The 22690-nt window shown below is 42.7% G+C and overlaps 1 pseudogene and 1 gene segment (V, D, J or C); both read left to right on the top strand.

The window, feature by feature from the left end:
• The first annotated feature begins 16456 nt into the window (after window positions 1-16456).
• On the top strand, window positions 16457-17031 carry LOC128054684 (T cell receptor alpha variable 18-like). The segment is given in 2 exon segments: window positions 16457-16502; window positions 16673-17031. Coding segments are annotated over 2 exon segments (405 nt in total).
• A 3405-nt stretch (window positions 17032-20436) lies between these two features.
• LOC128054683 (T cell receptor alpha variable 18-like) lies at window positions 20437-21108 on the top strand (annotated as a pseudogene).
• Window positions 21109-22690: the final 1582 nt, after the last annotated feature.

The raw sequence follows: 22690 nt of genomic DNA, 5'->3' as shown, positions 1-22690 counted from the left end.
TGGACTTGGGTGATTATTTCCTTCCCCATTTTAGGGAAGTTTTCAACTATTATCTCCTCAAGTATTTTCTCATGATCTTTCTTTCTGTCTTCTTCTTCTGGGACTCCTATAATTCGAATGTTGGAGCGTTTCATATTGTCCTGGAGGTCTCTGAGATTGTCCTCGTTTCTTTTAATTCGTTTTTCTTTATTCCTCTCTGATTCATTTATTTCTACCATTCTATCTTCTATTTCACTAATCCTATCTTCTGCCTCCATTATTCTACTATTTGTTGCCTCCAGAGTGTTTCTGATCTCATTTATTGCATTATTCATTATATTTTGGCTCTTTTTTATTTCTTCTAGGTCCTTGTTAAACCTTTCTTGCATCTTCTCAATCCTTGTCTCTAGGCTATTTATCTGTGATTCCATTTTGATTTCAAGATTTTGGATCATTTTTGCTATCAATATTTGGAATTCCTTCTCAGGTAGATTCCCTACTTCTCCCTCTTTTGTTTGGTTTGGTGGGCAACTCTCCTGTTCCTTTACCTGCTGAGTATTTCTCTGTCTCTTCATCTTGGTTATATTGCTGCGTTTGGGGTGGCCTTTTTATATTCTGGTAATTTGTGGAGTTCTCTTTATTATGGAGCTTCCTCACTGTGGGTGGGGTTCTATCAGTGGCTTGTCAAGGTTTCCTGGTTAGGGAGGCTTGTGTTGGAGTTCTGGTGGGTGGAGCTGGGTTTCTTCTCTCTGGAGTGCAGTGGAGTGACCAGTAATGGGTTATGAGACATCAAAGGTTTTGGAATAATTTTGAGCTGCCTGTATATTGAAGCTCAGGGGAGTGTTCCTGTGTTGCTGGAGAATTTGAGTGGTATGTCTTGCTTGGAACTTGTTGGCCCTTGGGTGGAGCTTGGTTTCAGTGTAGGTATGAAGGCATTTGATGAGCTCCTATTGCTTAATGTTCCCTGAATTCAAGAGTTCTCTAATGTTTTCAGGCTTTGGATTTAAGCCTCCTGCTTCTGGTTTTCAGTTTTATTTTCACAGTAGCCTCTAGACTTCTCCATCTATACAGCACCGATTAAAACATCTAGGTTAAAGATGAGAAGTTTCTCCACATTGAGGGACAGTCAGAGAGGTTCACTGTTTTTGAAGACAATGGTCTGCTTTTCTGGTTGCCTGATGTCCTCTGCCAGCCTACAGAAGTTGTTTTGTGGAGTTTGCTCAGCGTTGAAATGTTCTTTTGAGGAATTTGTGAGGGAGAAAGTGGTCTTCCCGTCCTATTCCTCCGCCATCTTTATCCTCTCTCAAACCTGTGTTTCTTGCATCTCCTGTATTAGCAGGTTTATCCTTTACCACTGCGCCACCTGGGAAGCCCAGAGAACCAATAGCCATTCTAAATTTAATCAGGTCAGCCATTTCTGGATGATAGGGTATGTGGTAAGATAAATAACTCTGTGGGTGTGTGCCCATGGCTGTAACCTTTTGCTGTGAAAATAGTTTCTTCCTCAGAAGAAATGTTGTGGGGAATATCTTGCTGAAATTAGGCACTCTGTGAGTTTATGAGGATGAGGCTGGCCGAGTACATTAAGCAGACAAATCCATATGCAGGTTTAAGTGTCTACTCCAGTGAGAACAAATCTCAGCCATCTCCATCGTAGGAGATATCTAATCACAATGGTGTGATCACTCACCTAGAGCCAGACATCCTGGAATGTGAAGTCAAGTGGGCCTTAGAAAACATCACTACGAACAAAGCTAGTGGAGGTGATGGAATTCCAGTTGAGCTATTTCAAATCCTGAATGATGATGCTATTAAAGTACTGCACTCAAAATGCCAGCAAATTTGGAAAACTCAGCAGTGGCCACAGAATTGGAAAAGGTCAGTTTTCATTCCAATCCCAAAGAAAGGCAATGCCAAAGAATGCTCAAACTACCACACAATTGCACTCATCTCACACGCTAGTAAAGTAATGCTCAAAATTCTCCAAGATAGCCTTCAGCAATACATAAACCCTGAACTTCCAGATGTTCAAGCTGGTTTTAGAAAACCAGCGATCAAATTACCAACATCTTCTGGATCATCAAAAATAAAAGATAGTTCCAGAAAAAACATATATTTCTGCTTTATTGACTATGCCAAAGCCTTTCAATGTGCAGATCATAATAAACTGTGGAAAATTCTGAAAGAGATGGGAATACCAGACCACCTGACCCACCTCTTGAGAAACCTATTTGCAGGTCAGGAAGCAACAGTTCGAACTGGACATGGAACAACAGACTGGTTCCAAATAGGAAAAGGAGTACATCAAGACTGCATATTGTCACGCTGCTTATTTAACTTATATGCAGAGTACATCATGAGAAACACTGGGCTGGAAGAAACACAAGCTGGAATCAAGATTGCCGGAAGAAATATCAATAACCTCAGATATGCAGATGACACCACCCTTATGGCAGAAAGTGAAGAGGAACTAAAAAGCCTCTTGATGAAAGTGCAAGAAGAGAGTGAAAAAGTTGGCTAAAGCCCAGCATTCAGAAAACTAAGATCATGGCATCTGGTCCCATCATTACATGGGAAATAGATGGGGAAGCAGTGGAAACAGTGTCAGATTTTATTTGGTGGGGGGGCTCCAAAATCACTGCAGATGGTGATTGCAGCCATGAAATTAAAAGATGCTTACTCCTTGGAAGGAAAGTTATAATCAACCTAGACAGCATATTGAAAACCAGAGACATTACTTTGCCAACAAAGGTCCATTTGGTCAAGGCTATAGTTTTTCCAGTGGTTATATATGGATGTGAGAGTTGGACTGCGAAGAAAGCTGAGTGCTGAAGAATTGATGCTTTTGAACTGTGGTGTTGGAGAAGACTCTTGAGAGTCCCTTGGACTGCAAGGAGATCCAACCAGTCCATCCTAAAGGAGACCAATCCTGGGTGTTCACTGGAAGGACTGATGCTAAAGCTGAAACTCCAATACTTTGGCCACCTCATGCGAAGAGTTGACTCACTGGAAAAGACTCTGATGCTGGGAGGGATTGGGGCAGGAGGAGAAGGGAACGACAGAGGATGAGATGGCTATATGGCATGACCGACTCAATGGATGTGAGTTTGAGTGAACTCCGGGGGTTGGTGAGGGACAGGGAGGCCTGGCGTGCTGCAATTCATGGGGTCGCAAAGAGTCGGGCACGACTGAACTGAACTGAATGCAATCCAGCTGTCATCAGGCATCCAGGAAGTCTCTCTGGGGAATGACACCATATCAGGAACTCAGTATTTGTCTGTGTCATGGACAGATTAGGCACTGAGCAATAGCATCAGCGGGGACAAACTTGGTAAGGGGAAAGCAGTGTTTTTGAGCTCATGCATGACTTTCAGCACTGATAGCAAGGCCGGATCATGAGATCATGAGGCCAAAGTGATGAAGCAGGTTGCACTGAGATGTTCCTTCCTCTGCATGCAATCTCTGCAACTTCCGAGAGTAGTTTGAGAAGGATCAGTGTTAACTCTTCCTTAAATGTTTGGTAGACTGCCTCTATAACTTTGGAGTCCAGTTCTCTGACCATATTGGAGATTCTGAGGCAAACCCAGTATTAATTAACTTATTCCTTTTCTATTTAATTCAGCCAGAGTCAGTTTCTGTTACTCGTAAGTAAGAACCCTGACTCATATACAATCTGATTCCAGCATGAGGCAAATTAGGAAAAAAGGACAGGGTATCAGAAGTGACAAAGAAGTCTAACCATGTTCCTCAGAGGTACTCTGTAAATACTGGGCATCAGTGTTCTTTCTTCATTGAGTTTTTAGTGCATAAAATTGTATCTGTACCTGTTCTCACTGTAGGCTGGAACTGGAGTTCAATAAAGACAGAGAATAGAACAGCTTTCCAATTTCCTCTGAACCAGCCCTAACACACTTCATCTTCCTCGGGTGGTTCTCTTAGTAGGATGATGTTGCCCCCACAAGAGGGCAGTGCCTCTCTCAGACTCACTTTGTTTGAAATCAATATGTTTGTATTGAAAGCAAAATGATTAAGCTTCCTTTGATTGGCTGGGTAAGAAACCTGAGACTCTCTCTGGGTCTCAGAGGGACTGGATGAGTATACTCAAAAAAAAAAAAAGAGCGAGACTGAGGAAGCTGGCTTTATTTCAGGGCGAGAGCTGCGTCTTCCATGATCCTCCTAAAGAAGAAGAATGGAGAAGCTTCTGGCCCTGTCTTTGGTGATTCTGTGGCTTCCGCTGGCCAGTGGGTCGGGGCTCTTGGTGATGGGAAGAGGGTGACCAAAGTTCAGAGCTCACAGGACTGAGGGGCAAAATCTTCTCTTCAATTGGGAAAAGGGAAAAGGGAAAGCGCTAGTCGCTCAGTCCTGTCTAACTCTTGGCGACCTAATGGACTGTAGCCCGCCAGGCTCCTCAGTCCACGGAATTTTCCAGGCTAGAATCCTGGAGTCAGTTGCCATTCCCTCTCCAGGAGATCTTCCTGACCCAGGGATCAAAGCCACATGCCCTGCATTGCAGGCAGATTCTTTACCACTGTGCCACCAGGAAAGCCTGTTAATTGGGAAATGTACCCTCAAATTATGGAAGGAAATGCAGACACTACTGAGTGAAAATGCAGTGACTGACTCCTGGCCTCTGTCCTTGTGTTTCTGCCTAGAGGTGAATAGCCAGCAAGGAGAACAGAATCTGCAGACCCTGAGCATCCAGGAGGGTGAAAATGTCACCATGAACTGCAGCTATAAAAGTATTACTATAACTGCCTTACAGTGGTACAGACAGGATTCAAGGCGAGGCTTTGTTCATCTGATTCTAATGCGTTCAAATGAGAGATAGAAACACAGTGGAAGACTACTCTTCACGCTGGACAGCTCCATCAAAAGCAGCTCCGTGTCCATCACGGCTTCCCAGGCTGAGGACACTGCTACTTACTTCTGTGCTCCAGACACACAGTGCTCAGCCGGCACCTGCAGCCCCAGCGCAAACCTGCCGGAGCTGTCTCTTAGAGGCTGCGACAGTGTGCAGAGTTGGTGGTTTTGTCTTCCCACAAAGGAGAGTCTGCAAACGGCTAGCAACACGAAAGGGAGCTCCTCTCAAATTCCTGAGTTTTCGGTAGCATGTCAGACTATAGTAAAGGGCATGGGATTTAGAACGGGAAGCTGAAATGCCAAATTCAGCCCTGCCCATCCTGGCTGTGTCTTTAGCCATATCATTGGTGTAGCAGCCTTCAGTGTCCTCAGTTTAAACAAAGGATTTAGACTGATGAGCCTAAAGACCCTTCAAGTTCTAATTTTACCAGGTCACCTCTGGAGGATGAAGAAGGACTTCTCAGTATTAGAAGGGCTCGTCTGTTATATGTGCAGCCCCCTCAAGACCTAGCTGGGGCTTTAAGACGCATGGGATGATTTTAGTGTGTCTCTAATTCCTCTATAAGAAACAGTAGATTCATCAGACACTAGAAATAAAAAGGATCTAGGACTGTTTCCATGAAACTTTTCACTTTAAAACCAAGGAGTGAAAACGTCATGTAATAATAGACACAAAGATCTCAGCATTGAGAGTAAAAGAGACAAAGATGTGAATCTGATTCTGCCATTTATGATTTGCATGGTTTCTAAGCATCAATTTCTCCATTAAAGAGATGGAAATTTATCCAAAAGTCAGAATTTCCCCCCTTACAAGTGAGAGATACATGTTTTCTGCTATCAGCCCCTAAAATATTGTTTTTTGAAAGTGGATACTTCTGTTTATTATCACATATATAACAGTTTTCCATCCATTGTATTCTTCTTCCTGGTAAGAATAGTTTTCTTGATACAGTTTTGATGCTACTGAAAATGTGTTTGTGGACAAAGGGCATTTGTATTTATGTGACACTTGGTGAAAAAGGTAGGAGAGGGCAGGGGAAAAGTTGGTAGGACTGTGGTTCCCACATTCCAGACCTTAAACCACCACATCACCTGTGTCAGAATCACCTAGAACACCTTTGAAGACCTGGGTTATTAGGAGTTTACTCAATCAGACTGATGCAGTGATGGGTTATATTTTTAATGAACATCATTTATATCAGATATTGGTTCAGCTTCACATAACAAAACACTCAGATAATGTTTTTAACAAGCTGGAGTTTACTTCCCTCTCATATAAAGAAGCTCTATCGCAGGTACCCTGTGCAGTCCAGGGCTGGTATACTAGCTCCATAATCTTGTGAGGAATCAAGGGTCTTCTTTCTAGCTGTTTCTTGTCCTTAAATTGTCACTTTTGTTTATATACTTTGCTGAAACAGCAAGAAATCCATCCACTTTATACACCTTCCAGGAAGAATGTCAAGAGGCAAATGAGTACATGCTGGCCAAGTCAATCATTTTCAGAAGCTTCCCCCAGCACCTTCTACTTGCATTTCATTTACCAGAGTGTTAGTCCATGTCCCCACATTTCTTCAAAGGAGCCTGGGATATCAGGATTTTTTCAGCCTCAGCATGTTGTCGCTCATAACAAAATTATTCTCAGTTCAATTCAGTTCAGTCGCTCAGTTGTGTATGACTCTTTGTGATCCCGTGGACAGCAGAATGCCAGGCTTCTTTGTCCATCACCAATTCCCAAAACTTCATCAAATTGATGTCCTTTGAGTCGGTGATGCCATCCAACCATCTCATCCTCTGTCATCCCCTTCTCCTTCCACCTTTAATCTTCCCCAGCATCAGGGTCTTTTCCAATGAATCATTTCTTCACATCAGGTGGCCAAAGTATTGGAGCTTCAGTTTCAGCATCAAACTTCCAATAAATATTCAAGACTGATTTCCTTCAGGATTGACTGGTTTGATCTCCTTGGTGTCCAAGAGACTCTCGAGAGTCTTCTCCAATACCACAGTTTAAAAGCATCAATTTTTCGGTGCTCAGCATTCTTCATAGTTCAACTCTCACATCCATACATGACTACTGGAAAAATCATAGGTTTGACTATACAGATCTTATTGGAAAAGATATGTCTCTTCTTTTTAATATGCTGTCTAGGTTGGGATATCAGGATCTTTTCAATCTCAGCAGGTTGTCACTCACAACAAAATTGTGGTTCTACCATAATTGAAGAAGACACGTGTACCTCAGTTTATTGAAGCACTATTTACAATAGCTAGGACAAGGAAGCAACCTAGATGTCCATTGACAGATGAATGGATAAAGAAGTTGTGGTAGATATGCACAATGGAGTATTCAGTTCAGTTCAGTTGCTCAGTCGTGTCCGACTCTTTGTGACCCCATGAATTGCAGCACGCCAGGCCTCCCTATCCATCACCAACTCCTGGAGTTCACTCAGACTCACGTCCATTGAGTCAGTGATGCCATATAGCCATCTCATCCTCTGTCATCCCCTTCTCCTCCTGCCCTCAATACCTCCCAGCATCAGTCTTTTCCAATGAGTCAACTCTTTGCATGAGGTGGCCAAACTACTGGAGTTTCAGCTTTAGCATCAGTCCTTCCAATGAACACCCAGGACTGATCTCCTTTAGAATGACTGGTTGGATCTCCTTGACATCCAAGGGACTCTCAAGAGTCTTCTCCAACACCACAGTTCAAAAGCATCAATTCTTCAGTGATCAGATTTCTTCACAGTCCAACTCTCACATCCATACATGACCACAGGAAAAACCATAGCCTTGACAGACCTTTGTTGGCAAAGTAATATCTCTGGTTTTCAATATGCTATCTAGGTTGGTCATAACTTTCCTTCCAAGAAGTAAGCGTCTTTTAATTTCATGGCTGCAATCACCATCTGCAGTGATTTTGGAGCTCCCCCCAAAAGAAAATCTGACACTGTTTCACTGTTTCCCCATCTATTTCCCATGAAGTGATGGGATCAGATGCCATGATCTTTGTTTTCTGAATGTTGAGCTTTAAGCCAACTTTTTCACTCTCCACTTTCACTTTCATCAAGAAGCTTTTTAGTTCCTCTTCACTTTCTGCCATAAGGGTGGTGTCATCTGCATATCTGAGGTTATTGATATTTCTTCCGGCAATCTTGATTCCAGCTTGTGCATCTTCCAGCCCAGCATTTCTCATGATGTACTCGTCACATAACTTAAATCAGCAGGGTGACTATATACAGCCTTGATGTACTCCTTTTCCTATTTGGAACCAGTCTGTTGTTCCATGCCCAGTTCTAACTGTTGCTTCCTGACCTGCATATAGGTCTCTCAAGAGGCAAGTCAGGTGGTCTGGTATTCCCATCTCTTTCAGAATTTTCCACAGTTTCTTGTGATCCACACGGTCAAAGGCTTTGGCATAGTCAATAAAGCAGAAATATATGTTTTCTGGAACTCTCTTGCTTTTTCCATGATCCCGCGGATGTTGGCAATTTGATCTCTGGTTCCTCTGCCTTTTCTAAAACCAGCTTGAACATCTGGAAGTTCACTGTTCATGTATTGCTGAAGCCTGGCTTGGAGAATTTTGAGCATTACTTTACTAGTGTGTGAGATGAGTGCAATTGTGTGGTAGTTTGAACATTCTTTGGCATTGCCTTTCTTTGGGATTGGAATGAAAACTGACCTTTTCCAATCCTGTGGCCACTGCTGAGTTTTCCACATTTGCTGGCATTTTGAGTGCAGCATTTTAATAGCATCATCATTCAGGATTTGAAATAGCTCATCTGGAATTCCATCACCTCCACTAGCTTTGTTCGTAGTGATGTTTTCTAAGGCCCACTTGACTTCACATTCCAGGATGTCTGGCTCTAGGTTAGTGATCACATCATCATGATTATCTGGGTCGTGAAGATCCTTTTTGTACAGTTCTTCTGTGTATTCTTGCCATCTCTTCTTAATATCTTCTGCTTCTGTTAGGTCCATGCCGTTTCTGTCCTTTATCCAGCCCATCTTTGCATGAAATGTTCCCTTGGTAGCTCTAATTTTCTTGAAGAGATCTCTAGTCTTTCCCATTCTGTTGTTTTCCTCTATGTCTTTGCATTGATCGCTGAAGAAGGCTTTCTTATCTCTTCTTGCTATTCTTTGGAACTCTGCATTCAGATGCTTATATCTTTCCTTTTTTCCTTTGCTTTTCACCTCTCTTCTTTTCACAGCTATTTGTAAAACCTCCCCAGACAGCCATTTTGCTTTTTTGCATTTCTTTTCCATGGGAAATGTCTTGATTCCTGTCTCCTGTACAATGTCACAAACCTCTGTCCATAGTTCATCAGGCACTCTATCTATGAGATCTAGACACTTAAATTTGTTTCTCACTTCCACTGTATAATAATAAGGGATTTTATTTAGGTCATACCTGAATGGTCTAGTGGTTTTCCCTACTTTCTTCAATTTAAGTCTGAATGTGCCAATAAGGATCTCATGATCTGAGCCACAGTCAGCTCCTGGTCTTGTTTTTGCTGACTGTATAGAGCTTCTCCATCTTTGGCTGCAAAAAATATAATCAATCTGATTTTGATGTTGACCATCTGGTGATGTCCATGTGTAGAGTCTTCTCTTGTGTTGTTGGAAGAGGGTGTTTGCTATGATCAGTGCCTTCTCCTGGCAAAACTCTATTAGCCTTTGCCCTGCTTCATTTCATATTCCAAGGCCAGATTTGCCTGTTACTACAGGTGTTTCTTGACTTCCTACTTTTGCATTCCAGTTCCCTATAATGAAAAGAACATCTTTTTTGGGTGTTAGTTCTAAAAGGTCTTGTAGGTCTTCATAGAACCATTCAACTTCAGCTTCTTCAGCATTACTGGTTGGGGCATATACTTGGATTACTGTGATATTGAATAGTTTGCCTTGGCAATGAACAGAGATCATTCTGTCATTTTTGAGATTGCATCCAAGTACTTCATTTCTTACTCTTTTGTTGACCATGATGGCTACTCCATTTCTTCTGAGGGATTCCTGCCCGCAGTAGTAGGTATAATGGTCATCTGAGTTAAATTCACCCATTCCAGTCCATTTTAGTTAGCTGATTCCTAGCCTGTCGATGTTCACTCTTGCCATCTCCTGTTTGACCACTTCCAATTTGCCTTGATTCATGGACCTAACATTCCAGGTTCCTATGCAATATTGCTCTTTACAGCACTGGACCTTGCTTCTATCACCAGTCACATCGAAGACTGGGTACTGTTTTTGTTTTGGCTCCATCCATTCATTCTTTCTGAAGTTATTTCTCCACTGATCTGCTGTAGCATATTGGGCACCTACTGACCTGGGGAGTTCCTCTTTCAGTATCCTATCAGTTTGCCTTTTCATACTGTTCATGGGGTTCTCAAGGCAAGAATACTGAAGTGGTTTGCCATTCCCTTCTCCAGCGGACCACCTTCTGTCAAACCTCTCCACCATGACCCCTCCATCTTGGGTCGCCCCACACGGCATGGCTTAGTTTTATTGAGTTAGACAAGGCTGTGGTCCGTAGATTGACTAGTTTTCTGTGATTATGGTGTCAGTGTGTCTGTCTTCTGATGCCCTACCGTCTTACTTGGGTTTCTCTTACCTTGGACATGGGGTATCTCTTCACGGCTGCTCCAGCAAAGCGCATCCACTGCTCCTTACCTTGGAGGAAGAGTATCTTCTTACCGCCGCCCCTCCCAACCTTGAAGGTGGAATAGCTCCTCTCAGCCCTCCTGCACCCGCACAGCCACCGCTCCTTGGACATGGGGTTGCTCCTCTCAGCTGCTGCCCCTGACCTCAAGCGTGGGGTAGCTCCTCTCAGCCGTTCCTGCGCAGTCGCAGCCTGGCACTCTCAGCCACCACCCCTGACCTCGGAGGTGGGGTAGCTCTTCTTGGCAGCTGCCCCTGGCCTCGGATGTGGGGTAGCTCCTCTATAAAAAGGAACACATTAGAGTCAGTTCTAATGAGGTGGATGAACTTAAAACCTATTTCACAGGGCAAAGCAAGCCAGAACGAGGAAGACAAATATCATGTATTAGTGCATCCATATGGAATCTAGAAAGATGGCGATGATGAGCCTATTTGCAGGGCAGCAAAGGAGATGCAGACTTAAAGAACAGACTTTTGCTCACAGTGAGGAAGGGAGAGGGTGGGAAGACTGGAGAGAGCAGTACTGAAACATACACATTACCATGTGTAAAATAGACAGCCAGTGGGAATTTGCTGTATGATGCAGGGAACTCCAGGCCCGTGCTCTGTAACACCCTAGGGGCTGGAATGGGGAGGGGGTGGGAGTGAGGTTTCAGAGGGAGGGGACGTGTGTATGCCTGTGGCTGATTCATGTTGATGTATGGCAGAAACCATCTCTAGAGTATAAAGTAATTATGCTCCAGTTAAAAATAAAAAAATAAAGTATATATTCAACTAAGACCCACTGTAGCACACAGGGAAAACTGCTCAGTATTCTGTAATAACCTAAGTGGGAAAAGAGTTGAAAAAGAATAGATACATGTTTATGTATAATTGAATCACTTTGCTGTACACTTGAAACTAACATAACACTGCCAATCAACTACACTCCAGTATAAAATAAAAATTAGTTCTATTAGAGGTAGTAGAAAATGAGCATTCTATAGGCAAATAGTTTCTGCTGTACTCTCAGTTTAGGCTATATTAAGACTCATGTAGTTTTTTTGTTTGTTTGTTTGTTTAGTGATATTCATTTTTGAGATACTGTATTCAGTCTAATTCCCAGTTCTGTGGACGTTGCTCCTGAAAGTCTTCTAGAAGATGTCACAATCCCCACAGCCCAATTCACCTCCACAGTCCTCATTAAAAATCCATCTCAGTCTCCTGCTCAACACTTGACACACCCCATCACTCTTCCATGTAGTCCCTTTTCCATAGTGGGAGCGATTTTGCCAGAGTGTAAATGTTAGCATGTCAGTCACCCATTTGCTCTTAGGACAAAGAGAAGCTACCTCTCCAACTTCATTTCATTATGTGTCCCTAATCTCTCTGTCTCTGTCTCTCCCTCCCTCTTCAACAATACTAAGTTTGTCAAAGGCACTATTTTCCTCTTATATAACCCATTCATAGAAATTTTAGGTGATTTTTTTATTTTTTTCTTTTCCTAAAATTCTTTTCCTTGCTTCAAAAGAGTTTAAAAAAGTAGTAAATACCTACTCATTCTTGTATACTTGTCCAAGAGTCAGTAGCTAAGGAAAGCTTAGTGGATATTTTTAGAATTATAGACCTCTGCATTTTTTTTTTTGTCATTTATTTTTGTTTCTCTCATTATTTGTTTAAGGTCTATTTTCAATCCTACTTTGTGATCTCCTTAATGATAGTGTCCGTATCTGTGTTTTTTCATTCTTGAAAACTCAGCATCAATGTATCTTAGGCATTTGTTGTTGTTGTTTAGTTGCCAAGTCGTGTCCAACTCTTTGTGACCTCATGGACTGTAGCCTGCAAGACTCCTCTCTCCACTGGAATTCCAGGTGAGAATACTGGAGTGGGTTGCCATTTCCTCCTCCAGGGGATCTTCCTGACCCAGGGATCGAATCCACATCTCCCACATTGGCAGGTGGATTCTTTACCACTGAGCCACCCAGGAAGGATCTTTGGCATTAGCATCACTCAATTTCCTTCTTCTTTTCTATCCATTAATGTGTTCTTTATTTTAAGCCTCCTCAAAAAGCTATGATAATATTTAGTGAAGAAAGTAATCTTTAGAGGTTTATGAATAAATCTTTGGAGTATAGCAGAAATTGGCAAAGGATAGCCACAGGGCAAAGTAGCTTGATACTTATGTTTATAAATAAAGTTTTATTGGAAGACAGCCATGCTCATTTATTTATGCATTGACCATGGATGCTTTGTGCTATACCAGCATAGTTGTAGCAGAGACTGTATGACTTCAAAACCTAAACTATTTTCTATTTGACCCTTTATGGACAAAAAAGTCTGCCAACCTACAGGGTGTAGGAATTACATTAGAATTTTTCTATTTGGATTTTTTTGTTTGATGACAACAAATTAAATAATTTCTATCATATTTCTAATATTTCTAATCATCTGTTGGGCCAATTTAGAATACTCCTCATCTTTCTGAAGCTTTTGTGTTATGTCATTTTTCAAATCTAATTAAAGACAAATGGAATAATGACAGTTTACAAATAAAAGCATCATAGGTCTTTAAATGGATAAAAGTTTTAAAAATACTTTTTAAACATTTTAAAAGTTTGAATGTATCAACATGCAATTCAGTAGAAAAAAGAGTAGCAGTACATGCAGAGTATTTTTTTCAGTGCTGACTTTTTGATGCTTTGTTCAATAATAGAGTTATATAATGCTGACTTAAATAGATATTTTTGAATAGAAGTAAAAATACTGGAAATCACTAATCACAGTAATTGAGACAATAGTGCAGAGAAGGCAATGTCACTCCACTCCAGTACTCTTGCCTGGATAATCCCATGGATGGAGGAGCCTGGTAGAGTGCGGCCCGTGGTGTTGCTAAGAGTCGGACATGACTGAGCGTCTTCACTTTCACTTTTCACTTTCATGCATTGGAGAAGGAAATGGCAAACCACTCCAGTGTTCTTGCCTGGAGAATCCCAGGGATGTGGGGTGGAGGGTGGGGGGTGGGGGGTGGGGGGTGGAGCCTGGGGGGCTGCCGTCTATGGGGTTGCACAGAGTCGGACATGACTGAAGCGACCTAGCAGCAGCAGCGGCAGCAGACAATAGTGCATTAAGCTCCAAATCATCTTAATCAGGTGAATTATTGAATGACACAATCTACAGCTTTCTTCTAATGAGATTTCACCACCTCTTTAGTTTCAGTAAAATATCACTTCTACATTAACGTTTTAATATGAATTTTATTAATTTTGTATTTTATGTGCATGGGCTTCCCTGGCAGTTCAGTTGGTAAAGAATCCACCTGCAATACAGGAGACCCTGATTTGATTTCTAGATTGGGAAGATCTGCTGGAGAAGGGATAGGTTACCACTCCATATTCTAGAGCTTTGCTTGTGGCTCAACTGATAAAGAATCCGTCTGTAATGCAGGAGATCTGGGTTGACCCCTGGGTTGGGAAAATCCCTGGAGAAAGGAAAGGCTACCCACTCCAGTATTCTGGCCTGGAGAGCCCCATACAGTTCATGGGGTTGCAAAGAGTCGGACACGACTAAGCGACTTTCACTTTGGTGATTAAGAACTGTGAACCAAAAACGTTTATACTCAACCTAAGTCTTGTATGTATAAAGGTGCTATAATATTTTTAAAATAGTCAAGATGAGAGTGGTCTCTTATATGAAGAACTGTGCCTTAGTTTTGGGAAATACCTAATGCCCCTGTGTTCAGACCGTAGACATGCCGCTGGAAGAAGCTCATCATACTGTAGGCCTGAGAACTATTTCTCATAGAGACTATATTTCATAAACAGATCATTGTACACCCAGACATGTCCACTCATTCACTTATTCATTCATTTTTCAAATATGTTTAAGCCATTTGCCCTGAACTAGTGTTCAGTTTTGAGAAGTTGGCCACTGAGATGAATAAGATTAAGTTCCTGATCTCAGGTGCATCAAACCTACTTTGAAAAACAACACACAAATGACTCCAATACGGTGTAGAAATGACAGTGATATATGTGCATACAAGGTATGGTGGGAAGAGATGTGGGTCCTAATTCAGCCTGAAGGACTGGATCAGTACTTTCATATGGAGTTGGCATGCAAATTGGTTCTTAAAGAAGGAATAAAAAGTTGCCTAGGCAAAGATTCTGGACAGAAAGAAAGAACAGTCTAAGCAGAGACAGCTCATCCCCTGGTTCTAGGGGACCAGTGAGGGAAATGACAAGAAGAGGTCTCAGCTCAGTCTTTCTTCACACTCACACCATAACTTAAGTTGCCTAAATGAGCTTATTGCTCAGTGTGATCAGACAATAGATGCTGGGCCTGGAAAGCCTTAAGGGAACTGTATTTCTCTGCATCTTAAAGACAGAGGAATTACTAACTGTCTCAGCCTTGGGAGCCATTGAGAAGTCTGCAGAAATTATTTAGTGCTTCCTTCCTTGAGCCCTACGCTCACCCCTGATACCTATTTCCCTTCTATGCCTACAGCTTGATGTTCAAGCTGGTTTTAGAAAAGGCAGAGGAACCAGAGATCAAATTGCCAACATCCACTGGATCATCGAAAAAGCAAGAGAGTTCCAGAAAAACATCCATTTCTGCTTTATTGACTATGCCAAAGCCTTTGACTGTGTGGATCACAATAAACTGTGGAAAATTCTGAAAGACATGGGAATACCAGACCACCTGACCTGCCTCTTGAGAAATCTGTATGCAGGTCAGGAAGCAACAGTTAGAACTGGACATGGAACAACAGACTGGTTCCAAATAGGAAAAGGAGTACATCAAGGCTGTATATTATGACCCTGCTTATTGAACTTCTATGCAGAGTACATCATGGGAAATGCTAGGCTGGAAGAAGCACAAGCTGGAATCAAGATTTCCAGGAGAAATATCAATAACCTCAGATATGCAGATGACACCACCCTTATGACAGAAAGTGAAGAGGAACTAAAAGGCCTCTTGATGAAAGTGCAGGAGGAGAGCAAAAAAGTTGGCTTAAAGCTCAACATTCAGAAAACAAAGATCATGGCATCTGGTCCCATCACTTCATGGGAAATAGATGGGGAAACAGTGGAAACAGTGTCAGACTTTGTTTTGGGGGGCTCCAAAATCACTGCAGATGGTGACCGCAGCCATGAAATTAAAAGATGCTTACTCCTTGGAAGAAAAGTTATGACCAAACTAGATAGCATATTCAAAAGCAGAGACATTACTTTGCCGACTAAGGTCCGTCTAGTCAAGGCTATGGTTTTTCCAGTGGTCATGTATGGATGTGAGAGTTGGACTGTGAAGAAAGATGAGTGCCGAAGAATTGATGCTTTTGAACTGTGGTGTTGAAGAAGACTCTTGAGAGTGTAACTGCAAGGAGATCCAACCAGTCCATTCTAAAGGAGATCGGTCCTGGGTGTTCTTTGAAAGGAATGATGTTAAAGCTGAAACTCCAGTACTTTGGCCACCTCATGCGAAGAGTTGACTCATTGGAAAAGTCTCTTATGCTGGGAGGGATTGGGGGCAGGAGGAAAAGGGGACGACAGAGGATGAGATGGCTGGATGGCATGACCGACTCGATGGATGTGGTTTTGGGTGAACTCTGGGAGTTGGTGATGGACAGAGAGGCCTGGCGTGCTGTGATTCATGGGGTCGCAAAGAGTCGGACACGACTGAGCGACTGAACTGAACTGAGCTCCTTTTCAGGCTAAATACCAAAAGATGCACAGCAGACTGCAGGAACAGAGAGAGAACGACAGAGGGCGCTGCTCCCTTTCGTTGGTGGTTTGATATAAATTCATCTTTCATTTCTGAGAACTTTTCTCTCTTGCTCAGCCTACAGCATGATCTTGTAGGGGAGTCTGTCTTGCATAACACTTGAACTAAGATTTTCTTGAAGATTTCAACAAAGAATCAAGAAACTAGAGGAATAGTTTTTTCAACTTTCGTGTATCCCCAAACTCAGCCACCCACTGCTTCTGAGCCAACTATGCTCTCTGCTTTGTGCTTAGGATTTGTGATCTTGTTGATAATGCGTGAGTAACATTTAAAATTTCTAAGATGTTATATTCCTTGGTTTTAGGATGTCATGTAATCTCTATCAAGCGAGAGATGGCTCCTCTTCCTTATCCAACTTAACGAAGTCTTTACTGTGTGTTTGTGTTTTTTGTTTTTTGTTTTTTGTTTTTTCTTTTTTCTTTTAAAGGAGGGACCAGTGGAGACTCGGTGACCCAGACAGAAGGCGTTGTTATCCTCCCCGAGAAGGCATCTCTGACTCTGAAGTGTACTTACCAGTCCAGCTATTCAGATTTTCTTTTTTGGTATGTCCAGTACAAAAACAAAGAACTTGAGTTGCTCCTGAAAAGCTCATTAGATAACCAGAAGGTGACCAGCAGAGGTTTTGAAGCCACTCATACCTCGAGTGACAGCTCCTTCCACCTGCAGAAATCCTCCGTGCAAACATCAGACTCAGCTGTGTACTACTGCGCTCTGAGTGACACAGTGAGAGAGGCTACAGGGGGAGCTGAACACAAACCCAAGGGCACAGATGGGGTCAGGCTGTGAGCACCTCTACAGAGTTTTATTCTAGAGGCTCAGAGTTAAGAACCTTGGAATTCTTGGATTGCCCTACAGAGAGGAATCTGGCGCGGGACAGTGTAAAGAGGAACCTAAGCGCTTTTCTCCAGAAATGCCTGTTTTCAGCCCATTCACATTCCCCTTAAAGGCACAGAATCTCTTAAAGTGTCATTAACTCTTCAGTGACAATTCAATTGATATATGCTGAAACATTTCACAACCTGTTAATGAAAACTCCCAGGAACATATTTAATGGATGACTGTGTGATCTGGAAGGTAGTCTCTGGTTTTAATAATTCAGACTAGGATTGTATGTTTTGCTGAGATACACCTGCAGACACTCCATCTTCAGTGAGTAAGAGCTTTATTCTCTCTTCCCTTGACTTTTCCATCCCTATGGCTGCTACAGCAATGCTGCTACCTAAGTAAGCTCCAGAGGGAGAGTTTTCTCACAAGATAATCCTTCTGTCAATGGCTCTGTGGGTCAGAGCAGCTCAGTTGGTAAATATTGCAGGCATGTTGGTCTTCAAACAGGATACAGGATATTCTCTTTGCCAATAATAATGTCACCTCAGGGGAAATCTATTCATCAGTCATATTTCTGATATATGGAAAAAGTGTTTATGTACTCTTACAATAAGCTATCTTTGGAGTGGAGTGAGCTTTTCCCCTGCTCCAAGAAACTAGGAGAAAGTATCAGCCCCTCCCGAGGCAGGACCATCTCCCCACTCCTCTGCCCACGAGCAGGAATGCGGAGCCCCTCGGGTCAGCGCTCCGCGACAGTCATGCCCAGGGCACAGAGCAGCCCCTCTGCATCCCTGAAGGCTGAACTCCTGTCCGCGCCTTTGGGGACCAGCCTTTCTGGAAGGACAGTGGGGGACACAGAAGGTGTGAAAAGAGAGATGTTTTACTGCCAGGCAGTCAGGGAGATGTGGCCTAGACACTGATTATTTGTCATCTCATAATTTATAAACACAGCAATAAAAATACAGATTTAATAGTTAGGATAGTTTTAATGGTCATGGAGGAGGTAGTCCCCATTCTCATTTAACAGCGTGGATGTCTGGACACCCACCTGAAGGTCAGTGCAGACTTCCTCCCGAACATCCTAGAGTCCTGCGCACTGGGTGTTGGCCACCTGAGCACTGGGGGTTCAACATCTTGATAAACAGGCCAGAGAAAGGGAGAGGGAGATGAAAAAACAAAAATAAATCTTACAGTGGAAAAAAAGTATTGAAGCAGGGTTTATTTCCCTGGTGGTAACTGTATCAACTCTCTACTTCTGCTGTGATCTCTCATTCCACATCTCTGGGTCCAGGCTAGTGGGACTACAAACAGGGCAGAGGATTTTATTTTTTTTTTAATTTTTTGCTTACCTGCTCCTCAGTCAACTGAAGGCAATTTGAGATAGGAATCATGTCTGGTTTTCAGTTTCCACGTTGTAGAGAACTCTTCAAATTTCCCGAGTGAATGCTGGAGCCTAGGGATTCCTGAACATGCACCACAGTTTAGGAGCACCTCGGTGATCTGCTGAGCCAGAGGGTCCTAGCAGCACAATAACTTGACTCAAGACTCTAATTTTAGGGGGAGTTTTGGTCCAGGGGATAGGACTCTGCACTCCCAATGTGGGTGTCCCAAGTTCAGTCCCTGGTTAGAGAACTAAATCTCACAAGCTGAAGCTAAGACCCAGGGCAGCCATAAACAAAACAAGCGACAACTCAGCAAACAGCTGTGCATTAAAAAAATAACTCTAATTTTAGTAGGAGTTCATTTTAACTGGTGAGAAAATCTCTGTAGGTGGAAAGGTACATTTGAAGAAGATTGTTCTTGAAATTGCTCTTAGTCAGTTCAACTAAGTCATAGCCATTGTTACTGGATTGACAGCACTGCCCTGAAAACCCGCATAAGGCAACCTCCCACCTGACTGCAGCCACAAAGTCTCCATGCCTTAAAATGGTTTATGTCAGCAAAGAACAATGTTTTGACTTCTTACCATAATACAACCATACTTTCCATAAAGTAAATCCTAGAAAAAGCAGCAGCTATGAAATGACTTTGTTATATCTTCTGCTGGGTTCACTTGCACAAATAATTGCACAGGAACCTAGACAAACAGGCTGATAGACACTGAGCAGAGAGTTCTTTCCACTGAGATTCCTCAGTCTCTAATAAAATAAATAAACAGGAGCCTGATAAACACCACACACATGCCTTTGAAAGCCTGAATGCCATGAAGCAAGCCTGGTTAATATATTAAGCATCTGAACTTGAATTTCTCAAAAAAATACTTAGTTGAATTAAAACAAGAATATGACAAGTGCTATCATCCAAGTATGGTCCAGGGGCCCCAAAGGAGATCTTTTCAGGGAGGTTTACCAAACTCACTGAGGTTTCTCTCTTTTATTACAGATTATCACTCAGCCCAGGATTCACCTTGGATCTCCTCCCTCCTCATGCTACCGCCTTGCCCTTGTCTCTCCCTTTCTCTCTTTTGTCCACATCCCTCCTCTCTTGTACAGTGGTCCACAAATTTCTAGGTTCCATCTCAATCCCACAGTGAGACAATTTGGTAAACCCCTCCTGCCCTGGCGCCTGGGAGCTGCCTCCATGAAGCAAGCTGAGCAATGTCAGTGCTCGTCTCATCTGTCTTCCTTGTCTCTGTGCTACCTGATGTACAAGATCCAAGATTTATTTCATATATTTTGTCCAGTTTTCTAGTTGTAAGGTCAACTCTACCTTTACCTGTGAAAAAAAGTAATGGTAATTTATTTATTTATTTATTGGTATTTTTACAAATGTGTCATTTTATGATGGTAGGGTATGTAATAATAACCTTATCATTAACCACACATTATTTGACACCTGCCATATATAAGATTTCCTCCATGGCATGTTGACTGAGTCTTAGGGATGAACAGAGCTAGTTCAGGTAAAGAACTTGAGGAGAGCAGGGAGCACTTTCCATTCAGGGGGATCCTTCTCTGACTCATGGGAATCTTGGAGACACATGGAAGGAAGAAATCTGACTATTCCATCTAGAAATTGTAACTGGGATTTCTTGCGAAGCTAGAGATACCTGTACAACGCAAAAAATTATGGAAGTAATAATAGAATATCTCCCTAAGCACGCTTATGTTTAGGACTCTCTTCTTAGGGGCCTGTCCCACTCTCCTGTATGTACCCCACAAGCTAATATCAGGAGAAATAGGTCAGACCAGACTGTGGTGCAATATTCACGATCACCACCAGAGGGCGGGGCTTCCTTCAGATGCGGTTCCTCACTGTATTCAGGAGCTGGTTTCACTTGACTACTTTGTAGCCACAAGGCAGAATATTGCTGCAGTACAGAAAGGGGCTCTCAGTTTCTGAGGGAGGAGCTTCTGTAACATCCAGATGGATACTAGATTTGTTAGACTGGTGTATTGCAGAGAACAAGGATCGTTTTCTTTTGCGAACCTGCATTCTGCCACTCACTCAGTTCTTCTGATCATCTTAATATTCAGTAACATTTTATAGTAAATGTTAATGATTTTTCATTTTTCTATGATTTCAGGTAAGTTTTATTTTTCTTCTATGGCTGAAAACTCTCCTCCAGTACATTTCTACGATAACAAAGTGATTCTTTTCCAGGAGGGACCAATGGTGACTCAGTGAACCAGACAGAAGGCCCAGTGACTGTCTCAGAGGGGGCTCTCATGACCCTGAACTGCACTTACCAGACTGCTGGTTTTTCTCCCTATCATTTCTGGTATATCCAGCATCTCAACAAAGCTCCTCGACTCCTCCTGAAGGGCTCGATGTCAGACCCGAAGCCAAAGAGTGAAGGTTTTCAGGCCACTCTTGTTCAGAGTGACAGGTCCTTCCACCTGCAGAAACGGGCAGTGCAAGCATCAGACTCGGCTGTGTACTACTGTGCTCTGAGTGACACAGTGACACAGGGCTGCAGGGGGAGCTGAGCACAAACCCAGAGTGCAGATGGGGCTCTGGCTGTGGGCAGCCCTGCAAGGGGGTTGCTGTTTCTGTCTTAGGTGTTTTATGCTAGCTGTGTTGCTGTTTATTTGCTAAGTCATGTCCGACTCTTTTGCGACCCTGTGACTGTAGTGGGCTCTTCTGTCCATGGGATTTCCCAGGCAAGAAGACTGGAGTGGGTTGCCATTTCTTTCCCTGGGAGTTATCCCGACCCAGGAATGGTACCCATGTCTCCTGTTTATCAGGCAGACTCTTTACCACTAGGCCACCTGAGAGCCCGTTTTATGCCAGAGGCATCGTCAAAGTACTTCCAGCTCTGAAGCTCAGTGCCAAGAACGCTGCAATTCTTGGATTGGTCTACAGAGAGGAATCTGGGAGGGACAGTGAAAAGAGGAATCTCAACGGCCTTCTCCAGAAATGCTTGTTTTTAGCCCAGTCACATTTCTCCAGATGGCATGGAATTCCTGGAAGTGACATTAACTCTGTTCAATCACAGTTCAGTTGATATATGCTGAAATATGTCACAACCTGTTGATGAAAACTTCCAGGGCACCTCGTTCATGGATGAATGTATGACCTTGAAGCTACTGTCTGATTTTTATAATTCAGACCGGAATTTTGTGTCTTGCTGAGTTTCACCTGCAGACACTGCATCTTTAGTGACTGGGACCTTCACACTCTCTTCCCTTGACTTTTCCAACTCTTATGGTTGCTCAAGAAATGCTGCTGCTGCGAGTCCCATGAAGATGGTTTCCTGAGAAGATACTCCTTCTGTCAAGGGCCCTGTGGGCCAGAGCAGTCTAGTCAGTGAACATTTTGTGCATGAGGTGTCTTGCTTATATGTTGGTGACACAGCTCCACCCGCATCTTGTCATCATGGCAGCTCTTTACAGAATGCTGAGTCATGATCCCAATCCTGGTCTTGAGGATCTGTGCTGTGAGAAGTTCTAGACATAAGCATGACCACGGAACCTGACATTATCTTTATCGGTGAATTGAGGCCTCTGATCCTTTTGAAATGTGTCAAATTCAGTGACCAAGCAAACACTCAGTCTGTTAGTGAAAAGAGGGCGCATGGACTTCTGTTGACTGGGATTCTAAATTCTTGACATATTCACAATGTTCCCACAGCAGAGGAGCAGAAAACAGAGAAATGTGTGGCTCTCACTGTAACTTGCAATGAATGAAACTCACCGAGAGAAATTCGTTCTGGCATTCTGGAGTCTCTGAACCTCACTCGTCCTTTATCCCTCTTGTATGATTCTGTGGGACTGACAAGTAAAGATGAAGGTTTTGCAGAGCCTGATCCTTCTTTGATTTCAGACACTCTTCTTAAGAAAAAGAAAATGAAATTGCAGAGTCAAGTTTCTTGGGCCCAGGACACTAAGGGATCCTGAAATACAAGCTGAATTTTCTTCATGGTAAACCCTCTTCATAAATTTTACTCTCCTCTTTAAGATCAAAGCATTATAACCATCTTATTTTGTCCTGATATTGGCAGGTTAGAACCCCCCAGGACGTTTTCTGTCCCAGCACTTGATCTGTAATTAATATGAATATTTTCAGCTCTATCACTTTTTAAATAACAGCTTTATAAAGATAATTCACATATCATCACCTTCACGCTTTTAACTGTACAATTGAGTGGTTTTTAGCATGTTCACAGAGTTGTGTAGTC

This window comes from Budorcas taxicolor, chromosome 10, assembly GCF_023091745.1.
Source record: "Budorcas taxicolor isolate Tak-1 chromosome 10, Takin1.1, whole genome shotgun sequence".
Classification (NCBI taxonomy): Eukaryota; Metazoa; Chordata; class Mammalia; order Artiodactyla; family Bovidae; genus Budorcas; species Budorcas taxicolor.
This window is presented reverse-complemented; position numbering and strand designations above follow the sequence as displayed.